This window comes from Lutra lutra, chromosome 7 (assembly GCF_902655055.1).
Source record: "Lutra lutra chromosome 7, mLutLut1.2, whole genome shotgun sequence".
NCBI lineage: Eukaryota > Metazoa > Chordata > Mammalia > Carnivora > Mustelidae > Lutra > Lutra lutra.
This window is the reverse complement of record NC_062284.1, coordinates 136,199,210-136,216,571: the sequence shown is the minus strand read 5'-3', so window position 1 is coordinate 136,216,571 and position 17,362 is coordinate 136,199,210. Positions and strand designations below refer to the sequence as shown.

The following is a 17,362-nucleotide window of genomic DNA, read 5'->3' as shown; positions in this document are numbered from 1 at the left end:
GGAAGAAAATATGTATTCAGGTCATTAAAGGTATCTAGGAAGACAGTTTCAGAAATGTATCAGGGACAGAAATTACACGAAGGAGTTAACAGCTCTAAAATAAAGACGGCATACTTACGATAATTCTAATAAGTCTGATACTGAAAAAAACAACAGGGAAATGGATCCAAGTGGTCCAAAAAGACAAAGGGTTGCTTTCTCCTTAAGCAGGAGTTCCAGGACCTAGTCTGTGATCTTCCACCAAGCAACCGTATGCTCTTGAGTAAGCTGAGCCAGAAAAAGGCGGCAGAAAGGAAGAAACGGAGACAGGACAGATTAGGAGGAAGAGCTTCCATACAGCAGACGAGGAACCAGCGCACAGGCTGGAAAACCCTCCTAGAGAAAGATGAATGGATACCTTTCCTTGAGGAGGCAAAGGACAGAGAAGCCGAGGACTACATGAGGTGACACGGGGGAAGCTGGGTGAGGCCAAGACCACGGGCTCTGAAAAGCTCAATGGGGGATCCGCCAGGAAGGGTAAAATGGCTGCCTAATGACAAACGTCGATATTGCCATGTTTAAGGTGACAGGTGAAGAGGCTGTGGCAGAATGAATTGTCAATAAAAAGAAAGAAAGGCGGTACAACAAGGGCCATTTCGGAGCAGGAAGTCACCTGAAGTGAGCCAACCCGGGCGAACACGAGTAAATCCTCCCGCAGATCTAGACGGAGTCCGAAAGCATCTCCAACCTGGCAGATCTTAACATCCAAGACATTTCCTGCCTACCTGGAGGATTCTAGTAGCTTTTTGCTTGTAGTCAGTCAGCTCCTGCTTGGAGGACTCCAAGCCGGCCTTGCACACTTTGACTTGCTGCTGCAGCTCCTCAACCCTCCTCTTCTCCTCCGCACATTTTCTTTCTGCCAGAGTGACTGCTTCGGCCAAATTCTGACGTTCTACTTCCATCTTGTTTAGGCGCGCTGCAAACTCACTCTGTGACAAATTTTTATATCATCTTTAGATCATGTCCTCTGAAATATATCTTACCAACCATCCAATCAGATGTCTTATAGGATTTTTTTTTTTTTTTTAGTTCAGCCCAACAACATAACAGGGAGGCTAAAAAATTAAACAAAACACCTCATTTTTTAGGAACTGAAGACTAGGGACTTGAAGGTTGTTGGCTCCCAAACATGGCAATGCATCAGAATCGATTAGAAGGTTATATTTATTTTTTCTTTTTTTAAAAGATTTTATTTATTTATTTTGAGTGACAGAGAGCACAGAGGGAGACGGAGAGGGAAAAGCAGACTCCCTGCTGAGCAGGGAGCCCAATGTAGGGCTCGATCCCAGGACCCTGGGAGCATGACCTGAGCCAAAGGCAGACACTTAACTGACTGAGCCATGTAGATGCCCCAGTTAAGGAGTTTTAAACAAATACCACCACCCAAAGCCTTCCCTAGGCTTACTGACTTGGAATTTCCAAGATGATGCTTGGAAATGGAAATCTGTTTAAGATATTTCCAAGGTGAATCTGGTCAGCCTGATACAAGCTGATCAATCAATAAAACAGAAAGTCTATCAGAAAGCAAATGAAGGGGCACCTGGATGGCTCAGTCGGTTAAGCATCTGACTCGTGGTTTCAGCTCAGGTCACAATCTCAGGGTCAGGAGTTCAAGCCCCACATCAGGTACTGCACTCAGCTCGCAGTCTGCTTAAGTCTCTCACTCTCAAATAAATAGAATAAATATTAAAAAAAAAAAAAAAAAAGCAAACTGAAGAGATAAGTAAACAGCTACATCTTTTTTAATAGCATGGTTAACATTTTCCTTCTATTTCAAATTTTCTAGTTAACTATTAAATATAATTATTTTAGCTTAAGAAACTTCCAAAGCACATTCTAGAAAAACACATGCCTATCACTTACTAGCCTATCTAGTTCTGAGATTTTATTTTACTTTTATTCTCAAAAGTTCCCATCACCAGAACACTCAGGTGAGGCAGAAGTCTGAAAGCATTTACAGTTCACACACCAATAGCTAAAGCCACAAACCTTTGATCCAATATTAACTCCTGTTTTAAATAAAAAGAGCAAGAGGACTACGCTAATCTCTACTAAACACATGAAATGTGCCTATTGCATCTAAGAATTGAATTTTTGTTTATTAACTTTAATTTTTGTTAATTCACTTTAATTAAACATAAAAAAACTTAGTTCAATTAATAATAGGTTCATTGGGATATAATTCACACACCATAGAATTCACCCTTCTACGGTGTACAGTTCAGTGGTTTGCCCTGTATTCAGAGTTAATTGTACACCATTACCACTACCTAATATCAGTACATTTTCACCCCAAAGGGAGATCCTCTAACCACTTCTCCATTCCTTCTAGCGCCTGGCAATGATGAATCTATTTTCCTCTGTAGATCTATTACGGACACTTCATGTAAGTGAAATCATCTAATACGTGGCCTTTGGTGGCCGCCTTCTTTCACTTAACGTCTTACAGGTTCGTCCATGTTGTAGCATGAATCAGGACTTCTTTCCTTTTTATGCCTGAATGGTATCTCCTTGTATGCATATAGCACACTTTGTTTACCCATTCAGCAACTGAAGGATACGTGTATTATTTCCAGTCTGGGGCTGCTGTGAATAATGCTGCTGTGAATATCTGTGTACAATTTTCTGTGTGGGCAGATATTTTCAATTCTCTTGGGTACACACCTAGGACAGAACTGCTACACCGTAGGTGTACTCTATGCCTAAATTTTGAGGCACTGTTAGTGGAAAACACTTCTGAGTATGTTTAGAACAACTGGGCATGTGAATTACTTTTTTACCTATCAAATTTATGAAATCTAAATATAGACCAAGTATTATGTAAGAAAATTTATGACTGGGTGCCTGGGTGGCTCAGTTGTTAAGTGGCTGCCTTCGGCACAGGTCATGATCCCAGGGTCCTGGGATTGAGGCTCATATCTGGCTCCCTGCTTGATGGGAAGCCTGCTTCTCCCTCTCCTCCTGCTCCCCCTGCTTGTGTTCCCTCTCTCACTGCATCTCTCGCTGTCAAATAAATAAAATCTTTAAAAAAAGAAAAAGAAAATTTATGACTGAATTAATTACAAAATATACCATATTTTAAAGAAGCAGTTGCAAAAAAGAATGTAAAATATCTCATTAATGATTTTTATTATTAACTATATGTTGAAATTATAGTACTTTGATTTTTGTTGTTGTTTTTAAGTAGGTTCCATGCCTAACATGGAGCCCAACGCAGGGCTTGAACTCACAACCCTAAGATTAAGACCTAAGCTGAGATCAAGAGTCAGACGCTTAACTGACTGAGCCACTCAGGTGCCCCAAAATGATAGTACCTTGGATATACTGTGATAAATAAATACATCCATTAGATTTCCAAAAAGCCCACACGAGCTGATAGTTACTTTCAGGAATAAACTATTTTCACCTGTTGAAAAGAGAGTATGAACCAGTGGTTCACTGGCCAACAGACACATCTGTGAATCTTATGAAACTCAAACACCACTGCTTACACCCGACCTCACGCTGTGGGACTAGACTCCCTGGGAGTAGAGACCTGGCATCAAAAAATATTAAAAGCTCCACAAGTGATTCTAATGTGTAGACAGGGATAAGAATCACTAAACTAGATGCAAAAGAATTCATTTAAGACTAAAACTCTAGGGGTGCCTGGGTGGCTCAGTGGGTTAAAGCCTCTGCGTTTGGCTCGGGTCATGATCCCGGGGTCCTGGGATCAAGCCCCGCATCGGGCTCTCTGCTTGGTGGGGAGCCTGCTTCCTCCTCCCTCTCTGCCTGCCTCTCCGCCTACTTGTGATCTCTCTCTGTCAAGTAAATAAATGGAATCTTTATTTATTTTTATTTTTATTTTTTAAAGATTTTATTTATTTACTTGACAGAGAGAGATCACAAGTAGACAGAGAGGCAGGCAGAGAGAGAGAGAGAGGGAAGCAGGCTCCCTGCCGAGCAGAGAGCCCGACGCGGGACTCGATCCCAGGACCCCGAGATCATGACCTGAGCCGAAGGCAGCGGCTTAACCCACTGAGCCACCCAGGCGCCCTAAATGGAATCTTTAAAAAAAAAAAAAAAAAAAGACTAAAACTCTAGGGGCGCCTGGGTGGCTCAGTGGGTTAAAGCCTCTGCCTTCGACTCAGGTCATGATCCCGGGGTCCTGGGGTCCTGGGATCGAGCCCCGCATCGGGCTCTCTGCTCGGCAGGGAGCCTGCTTCCTCCTCTCTCTCTGCCTGCCTCTCTGCCTACTTGTGATCTCTCTCTGTCAAATAAATAAAATCTTAAAAAAAAAAAAAAGACTAAAACTCTACATATATTATATACAATTTTCTCTGGAAATAGATGAATCAGATTAAGCTGGAATGAGAAAAAGCTTACATAAAGAAATAAACATGGCTCACATCAGTTTTCTTCTCCTCATCTGGCAAAGTACTTTATTCAAAAGTTTTTCAGCACCATCTAGTTTTAAGAAAGAGGCCCCAACCCCTGGGTGCCTCAGTGGGTTAAAGCCTCTGCCTTCGGCTCAGGTCAAGATCCCAGGGTCCTGGGATCGAGCCCCGTATCGGGCTCTCTGCTCGGCAGGGAGCCTGCTTCCTGTTCTCTCTCTGCCTGCCTCTCTGCCCACTTGTGATCTCTGTCTCTGTCAAATAAATAAATAAAATCTTAAAAAAAAAAAAAGAGGGCCCAAATCAGCTTTTCCTTTTTTTTTTTTTAAAAGATTTTATTTATTTATCTGACAGCGAGAGAGCGATCACAAGTAGTCAGAGAGGCAGGCAGAGAGAGAGGAGGAAGCAGGCTCCCTGCCGGGCAGAGAGCCCAATGCGGGGCTCGATCCCAGGACCCTGAGATCATGACCTGAGCCGAAGGCAGAGGCTTAACCCACTGAGCCACCCGGGTGCCCCCCAAATCAGCTTTTCATCAAATAATGGTAATGTTGGCTGCACAACAAAATAAAGTGAAAAAAAAATCTATCTCTACTGAATATTAACTACTTTAAGTGTATTCCTTTCTTAAAGGGGTGCTGAGGGGCTGCTCTAGGACCACTGCCCAACCCGTGCACCACCCCTTCAAAGACCGTTTCAGAAGAAAAGTGCCCACGCTTCCAGCCAATGCCTTGTGGATGGATCACAGAGGATGTTGAAATTTATTTTCACTGCAATCCAACACATAAGGTTAAGTAAATTTAGCAAGTTATCAGGCTAACTTTTCAAATACTTAGTTGTTGTCACAGGAACATATTTTTCTGAGAACGTGCTGCAGGATTTTATCACAGACTAACTGTGTTCTAAGACAGCAGAAAGGCATCGCTCCTTTCTAACCTGCATCTGTTTGCAGCTCTCCTGCTCTCTCTTCCGGGCAGCGTCCGCCTCATGCAGTCTCTCCTGAAGGGTGTGCAGGGCTTGGTTCTGCAGGTTGCTGCCTTCGCTGTGATCCTGCATTATTCTACAAGAAAAGGCATCACTTGAAAGGACTTATTGCCACCGTGTCCAAGTGAGAAGGTGCAATGACTTTCAAGGCATCAGCTTGATGGCACAAAAGGGATGATCTGACTGGGGTGCCGAGGTGGCGTGGTCGGCTGGGCATCTGACTCCTGGTTTCGGCTCAGGCCACGATCTCAGGGTCGTGATACTGAGCCCCGTGTTGGGCTCCATGGTCAGCATGGAGTCTGCTTGAGATTCTCTCTCCCCATCTCCCTCTGCTGCCCCTTCCCCCACCCCTCTCTCCCTAAAATTAAAAAAAGAAAAAAAAAATTAAAAAAAAAAGATGGTTTGACTAAAATATTCTTTTTTTTTTTTTTTTTAAAGATTTTATTTATTTATTTGAGAGAGAGACAGTGAGAGAGAGCATGAGCTAGGAGAAGGTCAGAGGGAGAAGCAGACTCCCCATGGAGCTGGGAGCCTGATGTGGGACTTGATCCCCGGATTCCGGGATCATGACCTGAGCCGAAGGCAGTCGTCCAACCAACTGAGCCACCCAGGCGTCCCTGACTAAAATATTCTTAAAGAAATCTTTTCGCTTTTTAAAGGAATGTAACCTATATTTTTAGGCATCCAAATAGAAGCAAAGACCACATATCATTATATGCCCAAAAAAGTTAAGGACACTATATTCTTCAAGTACTTTTAAATTCAGATTTTGCTAACAACGCATCTCAAGATTCAAGTAATAAATCAACTTGTAATCACGCACATTTACAACATTACCAAAAGCTAAATTATCCCTCTCTAAATTTCAAAAGTTAAGTTTTCATAAAACAGTCTACACTACAGTGTTCATCATTACTTGCACGGGGAAGACTCTTTCTAGTCCCTTTGTCACTATCACCAGGATGAGCTACCGTGACTTCTCCGTCTGCAAGGCTTCCAGGGCTTCGGAGCGCGTGGCCAGGAGCTGGTCGGCCTCCTGCAGCCTCACTTTCAGCACGGCCAGCTGCGAGTCTTTGGCAGCCACGGCTTCAGTCAGGTCATCGACCTGGGCGCGGAGCTCTCGGGTTATTCGATCACTCTTTGAATGGTCAACATTCCACTTCTCAACTCTTGCTCTTGCTTTGGTTAATTCTTTAAAAAAAAAAAAAAAAAAGTAATAATAATGAGAGAGATTTCTCTCTTCAAGCAGACATACTTTTCTCAGAGCTCACAGACTCTCCTCTGTGTCCCTGTAGGGCTTACTACCAAAATCAAGAGCTTACAAGTGTCTTCCAATTATTTGCTTCAAGTGGGATACCCACTTCTCAAGGCCAATGTTCCCACCTGTATCACAGTTAATAGGTTGGAAAGGGCACAATGGTAGCTGCTCTTCTACAAAAACAATCTTTCTGAGACATATCCTAAAGCATTTGGGAATCCAAACCAGGATACGGCAGCGTTCAGAACAGTAGCCCAGTCGGTGAATTTGCTGAGTTCTGCCAGTGACAGGAAGAATGCAAATACAAATCAAGGGCACAGAGAGAACCCCACGGTAAGACGAAAACAAACAAAATCAAAACCTGAAGATAAAAGGCAGGAGAGAATGTGTTTCTCTTGATCACTGTAGCAAAAAGACGCTATTTTTTAAAAAAATCTAGGACACTGGTGCCAGAAGAGCAATGCGGTGCAGATTTCCACACTCTCACACATTTATAATAGCAGTTTGCAAGCAAAAAAAAAATTTTTTTTATATTGAAGCAAACTCTACAGGGTCTCAGGAAAAGCTCTATTTCTAGGTCTTTATTAGTCTGGTAAAGTGAAGCTTTTTCTGAAGTCAGTCCAACAAGCCCTAAACTTTCTGGGCCTCCATCCATGTCTTGGCAAAACTTTTCCTACTGTCCCCACACTCCTTTCTAATTGCTGCTAGGAACCAAGACAGAGACTTCTTCGCTTCTCCCTTTTATTTTCCCTCAGCCACACTTACATTAAGACTAACACAGTCCACCCCCCATCACCTCATTCATGAGATTATTTACTTTTTTTTTTTTTAAAGATTTTATTTATTTATTTGACAGAGATCACAAGTAGGCAGAGAGGCAGGCAGAGAGAGAGGAAGGGAAGCAGGCTCCCTGCTGAGCAGAGAGCCCGACGCGGGACTCGATCCCAGGACCCTGAGATCATGACCTGAGCCGAAGGCAGCGGCTTAACCCACTGAGCCACCCAGGCGCCCGAGATTATTTACTTTTAAATTACCCATTTCTGAGGAATCCAAGAGTTTTCTACTCTAGGGCCACTTCACTGCGTATTTCCAGAGAGTATTATTCAAACTGAATTCCATGTTCACTTTACATCCCCTGGAGCAGTACGATATTGTGACCTTGTCTACTGGTATCCACTCCTTTGTTTAACCCCACCTCTGGTTCATCAACAGCTCCCCCGAAGGTTCAGAAGAGATCAAATGAACCAGATAATTACTAATGTCCCCAGTTCTTAAATTTTATGACTCCTAAGGAATGGCCAAACAAAGGCAACATTCTGTTTCAGATTAGTAGGAGGATGACTGGTTCTTTTTTTTTTTTTTTCATTTATTTGACAGACCACAAGTAGGCAGAGAGGCAGGCAGAGAGAGAGAGGAGGAGGAGGCAGGCTCCCTGCTGAGCAGAGAGCCCGATGCGGGACTCGATCCCAGGACCCTGAGATCATGACCTGAGCCGAAGGCAGAGGATTCAACCACTGAGCCACCCAGGTGCCCAGGATGACTGGTTCTATTTCTAAATCTGGGCCCTATATTTCTATGAAAACCGGGTTTTGTAAGTCTCATGTGAAATATTTCTAAGTTTCGATGTAATCAGGTTTTCAGTTTATTTTTGAAATGTTAAATTCCTAACCCTCCACAATTTAAATAAGGCTCTACCTTCTTGAGTTTCCTTGGATCTTTGAAGTAATGAGGCCATTTCTTGATTTAAAGACTGAACTTCATTCCTCAACAGCTGATTCTCCAATCGAAGATTAGACAGTTCATGTGATTTGCCATCGTGACTAGGTGCTGGGCTGCGGTCAGCGGGGACAGCACCTGATGATACATTTTCCTTTGAAGAATCCTCTTGACCTTCATGGCCAGAATCTGAATTATTAGAGGTTACTGTAAAAAAAAAAAAAAAGAATCCACTTTTATTACACTGGAACACTCACCACATACACATTAGTAGCTTACTTTGGTAGAATGCCTTTTGGCTCAAGTTGACTGCTGGAGCTAAAAAAAAAAAAAAAGGGCAAAAAAAGCGCATTCTTTTTTTTTTTTTTTTTGCAAACTTATATTCTCAATAGATTTCCTTCTGATGAAATTTCATTCACCTACATGGAGGCTATAGATCTCTAAGGATCTCAAATTTTGGATATACTGAATGAATGGTGATAAACAACAGACAGAAGAATATAGTTCTGGAAGGAAGAAAATCAAGAGATCATCTAAGCAGTTGGGATTAGGAAAAAAGGGTTTCAGTCTCCCTCTGTCTCTAAAGCATTTTCTAAACCAAGAGGAAAGTCTCAACAGTGAAAATACTAGAAAAGCACAAAAGAACAGCTGCGGGTTTTAAGGCAAAGACAGTAATCGTAGGTCAGAGCCATTTGTTACATACCAAACTGGAATCTAAAAGGCCTTACACAAAGAGACAGAGACTCATAAATTCAGAATCATCTTGTTTTGGACTAAACGTGATCCAAATGCATTTTTAAGAAGATTGTATTTATTCATTTGGCAGAGAGCGAGCACCCGAGAGCGCACAAGCAGGGGGAGCAGCAGGCAGGGGGAAGGGGGAAAGCAGGCTCCTGCTGAGCAGAGAGCCCGACCTGATGACCTGATGAGCTGAAGGCAGACGCTTAACCAACTGAGCCACCCAGGTGTCCGTCCAAATGCATTTTTTACTCACTCTAAAAAAAATTATGTTTGTGCTAAAAAGTGAACTGTATCTCGATAAAATGGACTAAATAACTATGGGCAGAAGAGGTGACACTTCACAAAGGAAGACAAACAAGTGATCAATAATCATATGAAAAAGCTCTCAACATCTTCAGGGATCAAGGAAATGCAAATTAAAACCACAGTGAGAACCAGTACACACCTGCTAGGAGGGCTAAAATTAAACAGACAACACCAAACGTTGACAAAGACGTGGAGCAGCCAGAACTCAGATTATTGGTGGGAGTACGAAATGGTATAACCACTGTGGGAAAAGGTTTTGCAGTTTCTTATGAAATTAAATACTCCCAGTGACATTTTGCCCAGTGACTCCCCTGCCAGGCTTGAAAGTGAAAACATTTTCCCACAAATAGACAAGTACAAAAATGTTCATAGCAGCTTTATTCACAATAACCCAAAACTGGAAACAATCCATTGTCCATAAAAAAGAGATAAACTGTGGTATATCTCCAGTAGAATACTACAAAATAAAAAAAGAACAAACTATTGATATACCCAATAACATGGATGAATCTTACTAACATGATGAGCAAAAGAAATCAGAGAAGAGTGTGTATATCCTACAACATTCCATTTATATGAAACTTTACGAAAAAAACTAAGGTGAAAAAAAGCAGATCAGTGGTAGCTGGGGAAGTGGGATGGAAAGATTAGCTGGAAAGGGACATGAGGGAAGGGGGCAAAGAAGCGTTATCACAAAAGTGTGGGTTACATAGGTATAGCCATTTATCTGTATAGCTAAGATTTGTGCATTTCAACATATAGAAAAAATTATGAGAAATGGAAATTTGAATAATGACTAGGCACTAGATCATATCAAGGAATTATTACATTTTCAGGGTGATGATGGTGTGGATGTTTGTTTCTAAAGTTTACATTCTGGGTCACCTGGGTGGCTTAGTAGGTTAAGCATCTGACTTTGGCTCAGGTCATGGTCTCAGGGTCCTGGGATCAAGCTTGGACTCCCTGCTTAGCAGGGAGTCTGCTAGTCCCTTTCCCTCTACTCCTCCCCTTGCTTGTACGCTCCCTGTCTCTCTCTCAAATAAATAAAATCTTTTAAAAAAAAGTTAGCATTTTTTAGGGTAATAAAATGAATTATTTCTAGATGAAATGATATGAGATCTGTAATTTGCTGCAAAATAATTCTGTGGACAGTAGAGGTAAAAAAGGGATGGAAAGTGGAAGGTATAAATAGAACAAGAATGGCCATGTTGATTAATATAGCCAGACAAAACGTAATATTGGAGGGAGTCATCAAAATCTACTTCGATATGTTTGAAATTTCCAAAATAAAAATTTTTCAAAAGAAATAAAGTATATATCCAAACTTGTGGGATACATCCAAAGTAGTATTTAAAAGGACATCTATAGTCTTTAATATTTACATTAAAAATGAAAAGAAAGAAAATCAATGAGTTTTCTATCCACCTTAAAGGCTTTAATAACAGCAGAATAAACCTCAAAGCAGAAATTAACAATAAAGACCAGAAACTAATAAAACAGAAAAGAAACTTGCTAGAGAGAATTAAAATGGTCTTCTGAGGGATATATCATAAACAATATGCCAATAAATTTTTAAATGTATACTATGTTGAAACCTACCAAATTATATACTTAAGTATAATTTATTATGTCAGTTACACTTCATTAACACTATTTGAAAAAAAGGCATTTAGCACAGTGCCAGATATTATTTTTCTGTATCTGTGATCAAGCTTTGGTTTCTGCAGGGTTAATATGAATGATTAATGTACAAATGGGTTTTTTTTGGCTGTGATACTTTCATTATTTACCTGAAATTAAGTAAAATAAATATAATCCCCCTAAGTGTATATAAAATAGACAAATACTTAGGAAAAGATGTAACTCACCAAAAACAGAGGAAATGGAAAGCCAATGCAATCAGTAGTTAAAATCTTCCATTAAAAATACCCCAGGGGCCCTGGGGTTGCTCAGTCAGTTGAGCATTTGCCTTCAGCTCAGCTCATGATCCCAGAGTCCTGGCATCTAGCCCCACTCTGGACTCCCTGCTCAGCGGGGATTCTGCTTGTCCCTTTCCCTCCGCCTCTCCCCTTCTCCCAACCCCCACCCCCGTTTATGCTCTCTCTTGCTCATGCTCTCTCAAATAAATAAATAAAATCTTAAAAAAAAGAATAGCCCAGGCCCTGATGGTTTTACCACTGAGTTCTAGCAAACAATCAGGGAACAAATAATCTTACATCAAATAATTAGGACAATAGAAAAGGAGAGAGCACTTTGCAAATCATTTTATAAGGCTAACATAACCGGAATACCAAAACCTAACAATACTACCAGTCAATTTTGCTTATGAAATAAATGCAGAAATCCTAACCACAATATTAGCAAACTGAAAGTTAAGTTTGGTTTTAAGTTATAAAAAGTCAATTGATTTGTATACCATATCAATATTAAAGAACCAAAATTTTAAAAAAAATCACAGATACCTCATTACATACAGGAAAAAAATGTTACTAAAATTTAACAGAAAAACTCAAACTAGATATATAGAAACATTCTTCACCTGATAAAAAATACCTATGAAAAACCTTACACAAACATTATATTTGGTAAGACAGCCAAAGCCTTCTGTTGAAGACAAAGATAAAAAACTGGTTTTCATAAGCCAATGCAGTGAGGCAAGGAAAAGATTTTTTTTTAAAGATAAACAAGTTAAGAAACCAAACTGTCATTATTCAGATACTGTACTGCTGAAAATCTAAATGAATGTACAGAAAAATATGAAGATTAAGAGCTATGTAGGTTACTGTGTGTCAAAGGCCAATATATCAGCAACAGAAAGCAAAAATTTTTAAAAGATATCACCTAAAAGTTTCAAAGACTAAATTCGACAAAAAGTATGCAAGACCCTCATGGAGAAAACAATAAAATCTTAGTGAAAGACACTTAAGAACGGAATTGAGATTATACCACGTTATAATGGGTGAAAAACCTCAGTATTGTAAAGACACTGATTCTCCCTCAACTAACCGTCCATATAGAAGCAATGGACTCCCAATAAAAAGACCAACAGAAGTTTTGTGAAACTTGGCAAATTCTAAAATGAATATGGATGTACAAAAAAAATCCAAGAATGGCCAAAACATTCTTGAAGGACCCGGTGGGAGAAATTTCTCTAGGAGGTATCAAAACACTATAAAACTGCATTAATTAAGATAGCGTGGCATGGGTCGGGGCGCCTCGCTGGCTCAGTTGTTGGCTGGCTGCCTTCGGCTCAGGTCATGATCCCAGGGTCCTGGGACTGAGCCCTACATCGGGCTCCTGCTCAGCGGGAAGCCTGCTTCTTCCTCTTCCACGCCGCCCGCTTGTGGCCCGCTTGTGTTCTCTCTCTCGCTGTCTATCTCTCTGTGTCAAATAAATAAATAAACTCTTAAAAAAAAAAAAAAGATAGCGTGGCATTGGCACAAAAACAGACAACCCAATGAAACATAATTGAGTGCCCAGAAACAGAGTGATGTATAGATGGATGCTTGATAATATGCCTGGGGTGATACTGCAGATTGAAAGGGAAAGGAAATATTTTCAATGAATGATGCTAGATGCCTATAACAGATTTCCAACCCCTCTTCTTTTCACCTGAAAAATTTCTACTCATTCTTTAAGACCTAGCTCAAATTATAGACCCCTGTGAATCCCTCCCTAAATACCTTAGACAATTAGTTACTTTCCTTAGTGCCTCCACAATACTCTAACCATATCACAATCACTATACTTACTATCCTATATACTAATATACATGTAAATTACTTGTTTACATGTCTGTCTAACCCATCAGACTCTGTGGGGAGAAATTTAGCCATGTGGGCGTACATAATTAGTCAACAGCTACTGCATGATCTGGTCTTGAATGCCCCAACCACTTGCCTCTTCACCACTTTAACCTCCAAGATACAAGACAGATTTTTATTCACCAACAGCCAAGACTGTGGGAAACACTGTAACATTTAAGAAAATAACAAGCTTCCATTCATCAACTTTATACAAAGAATCTCGCAAGAACCGGTCATGTACATTGCTATTTTAAAATGGGAAGGGGATGCCTAGGTGGCTCAGCTGGCTAAGTGTCTGCCTTCATTCAGCCCAGGTCATGATCTTAGGGTCCTGGGATCGAGTCCCGCATCAGGCTCCTTACTCAGCAGGGAGCCTGCTTCTTCATCTCATCATCTCATCACCGTACATAACTGATGGCTCCCCCTGCTCATGCTTGCTCTCTCTCTCTTTCTGACCAACAAATAAATAAAACCTTTAAAATGGTTAGTAGGTACTTGAATTAGCCACATTACCATGTTAACCCCATTTCTGCAGGTGAGAAGATACCCACGTAGAGTAATTTCACAGCAAATCAAACGACCGAACACCAGCATTCTAACCTGTTACTTCACTACTAGGTCAATGCCTTCAACCCTTCAACTTGAACTTCAGTCTCTCAGCTTTACATCCCAGGGATGCAAGGAGGAAAGAAAAACACACACACAAAATTCTCAGTATCCAGAATATATGTGAAGTACAGCCTCCTATTTTATAATCCCAGAAAGAAATGAGACAGTCCCAAATCCAAAACGATGTTTTCTTTCAGATTTTAAAACTGTTCTTTCTGTATTTCAAAATATCTTAGAAAATCATTCTGGACGTTAATTCTTAGATGCTAGGCTGGGTAAAGTTACCCAACAGCATTTAAAGGTCCCTATTATAACTGTGCTGACTAGCAGCATGCCAAGTGGTCTCCCTAGTTTATACCATGCTTCAGAGACTGCCTTTACACCAGTGGGGAAAGGGAACAAAACAGAGGACGAGAAACACGACCAAAACGTTTTAGACTAGGGTAACACATCCAATTTGCTTAACTCTAAAAGAAACAGAGGGCCAATTAGCTACCATCGCTTTGGCTCCCAGAAGGATTTTCCTCCGTGGCTTTGACGGCGGTTATGCTGGTGGTCACAGAGCTGGCACCTGCTGTCCGAGAACTCGGAGGAACAGGTGTCCGGCTCCTCTCTTTTTTGATTTCCACCCTCCCCGTAGGCTCCTTCTGTGAACTATTAAGAAAGTCAAACAGCAGCTCATCATCAGGTTCTGACTTTTTTCTTCGAACGAACTGGGACGAAGGCCTAGGAAGAGATGCATTTTCAACAGGATGGGAAGCCTCCGTGGATGTCCTCGATCCGACTTTTACATTCGCAGTGCCAGCTAAGAGAGTGGCTTTCTGATTTCTAATGTTATCAGCTGCTGAGGAAATATATGCAGCTTTAGATCCAGTCTGGTAAGTCAAATCCATATTTTGCTGAAGTTCAGGGTACTCAGCATTTTTGTTGTAGGTGACGTTGCCGCTGTTCTCTTTTCTACTGAGAGCTGTTGCGGCCCCCTGATCAACCCGATTTAAAAGATCCTCTGCCTTTCCAGCAAGATCCGCAAACCAAGACATGATGGGAGCAGAAAAATCCTACTGGTGAACCTGTAAAAAGGACAAAATGGGATCAGTGTGGCCTAAGAGCAGAGCACAGCAGTTAAGACCAGACTCTGGAGTCACACAGTCCTGGACTGAAAGCCGAACCCTGCCTCTTACTATATAACCTTGAGCAAATTACTTCACTGAAAGTGAGCAGCTTTATATAGAAAATGAGGAAACTAAATGTACTTACATTATAGGACAGTTTTAAGATGAAATTATGTAAAAAAAAAAAAAAACTTTGCAAAACGCTTGACACACGGCAGACATCATTTTAGAAGTTTCTCTTTTACCGCAATCATTACACCTATCACTACCATTACAACTCCTATTTCAACAAAAGGCAAATGTTAATATAGCAAAAAGCATTCAAATAGCAAATCACGAATATGGCAAAATTGCAGTATAGCCAAATAGAAACAATTCCCTTTAGTTTGCTTTAAGGTGCTAAAACCTGAAGAAACTCCTGATACTAAATCCGTCTTCATGTTAAAATGCAGCACTATTACGGATAATTTAGGTGTATATAACCTGTGTAAAGTGCACCCACAATAATTTAAATAGTCAGTACCCACTATGTGCACATTGGCTAAATTCAGAAGTTTGAAAAAAAAAAAAAAGGCTGCATAGCCATTTATTTGCTAAATAAACTGAGTGCTTATGGCGTGCCAGAATGAATCAGAACGATAAAGTAATTAGTCCTTATAGACATAGAAGTGTTCTATTATTAAAAAAGTCAATATCTATTTCTTGAATGTGCACATTGTTTCTTTTGCCTGGAATGCTCTTTCATTGTTAACTCTTTCTTGTTCTTAGTCTCCCCTTGAAAGTCTTCGGCTCCAAAACACAGCTCTTTTCTTTCCTTCCATCTAGATTAGGTCGTATCATTCTCTGTTCATATGTTATGCTTTCCCCTCACAGCCCTTCATGGTTTATTGATATTCTCTTGTCTCATTATCTTTATCACACATCATTTCCACAACCACATTATGTGGTCGGTAACAATAACCTTTTTTCCACAAATGGGGAGTAGATGGCAGCTGGGGAACTCAAATCTAAGTCAGCCAAACCTACTTCTTTTGAACTCCTGCCCTTCTCATCTAGCCTCTCAGGATCTGAATAACCTCAAGAAGAAATTCACCTTCTAAACCTGCTGTGTACAAGAGGGGACGCTGTGTATTTCAGTTTATGAGTCATCCAAAGGAGGTATGTAAAACTCCCTACAGATGTAAAGTCTTATTCTCAAGTAGACAGTGGTGGTGATTGGGCAGCAAGCGGTCCTTAGTAATGAGGCAATTAAACACTCTTATTATTAATTCTTATTAATATCTCGCCTCCCATTTTAAGGTTAATAGGGCTTTAAAACAAAACCCCGTGCCTTAATATTGATTACCCAATTAAATACAAACATGGGCCCCAGGCACTTGCCCCAGTGACAAACTCCAGCGGACTTCAGAGGTGCAGTGCCCTCAAGTAATTTCTCAACACTGCCCCCAAGAAATGGCCCACACGGAGGCGAAGAGCGGGTGACAGTGGTGGCACGGGGAGGGGTCCACGGACAACAGTGGCAGGACTTGCTTCGAGGGTCAGATATCAACACAGCGGAAGGGAGGCTGGGGTCAGCCGGTGCGTCCTAGGGATCTGTCATCAGTGGATCCCAACTAGAGGAGTTACAGACCCCCACTTCGCTCCCCACCCCGCTCGCAGAGCCCCTGGAGCGGGAGCAGCGCTCAAACCAGGCTGGGGCGGGGGAAGGAGAAGAGGGGAGGGCACTAAACGACACCTGCTGAGGCCCCAGGGGGTTCTCCTATCCCCTCTCTTAGCCCCCCTCAAAACGGGGAGACCAGAGTCTCCGCTGAGGGGAGGCCAGCCCCGCGCCTAAGGCCGTTAACGCCCTAGGCGGACCCGTCCGGCCAGCAGGGCTCACGCTGCCGCCTCACCTGAGTACTGCGGAGGGGGTGCACGCTGCCTCGTCGCCCTCCCGGGCCGCCCCCCAACTCAGCAGCGGGCGGCAAGAGGGCCCGGCAGAGTAAACCTAGTTCCGGCCCCGCGGCGGCCCGGCTACTCTTCCGGGAGACGTGGAAGGGCGGCGAGGACCCCAAAACAGAGTGACTTCCGAGCTGCCTGAGCGGCCCGGGCCGACAGCAGCCACCTGAGAGCGACTCAGGCGGCGGCGCCGGCGGCTGCGGGGTCCTCGCGCCTGGCCACGCCCTTCTTCCGCCTGGAGCTTGTGACGTAGCTCTCTTCCCGTGGAGACCGCCCGCACGCGGCGGGCATAACATTGTAGGCCACGCCCACCATGGGGGCGGGACCCCGCTGCAGCGCGCGTGGGTGACCCAGGCGGTGCCCCGCCCCCAAGGAATTTGAGGCCTGAGTTGGGCGGGGCGTGAGACCCAGGTGGACCAGACAGCCTTCTCCTTTCCCTCTTCCTCCTTCGCTTGCAGGTTTTACGGAGGAGGATGCTGAAGA

The 17,362-nt window shown here is 42.3% G+C and overlaps 1 protein-coding gene across 1 annotated transcript in view; it reads right to left on the bottom strand.

Moving 5' to 3' along the window:
• The window catches only part of GOLGA5 (golgin A5), a 33,625-nt gene extending 16,528 nt beyond the window's left edge, over positions 1-17,097 (bottom strand). Inside the window, exons 1-6 of the mRNA XM_047737723.1 lie at positions 16,834-17,097; positions 14,326-14,899; positions 8,347-8,574; positions 6,365-6,584; positions 5,346-5,469; positions 765-968 (exon numbers count right to left, since the gene is read on the bottom strand). Of these exons, the coding sequence (XP_047593679.1) occupies positions 765-968; positions 5,346-5,469; positions 6,365-6,584; positions 8,347-8,574; positions 14,326-14,869 (1,320 nt within the window). The 5' untranslated portion in view covers positions 14,870-14,899; positions 16,834-17,097. The remainder of the gene's footprint in view (positions 1-764; positions 969-5,345; positions 5,470-6,364; positions 6,585-8,346; positions 8,575-14,325; positions 14,900-16,833) is intronic.
• Positions 17,098-17,362: the final 265 nt, after the last annotated feature.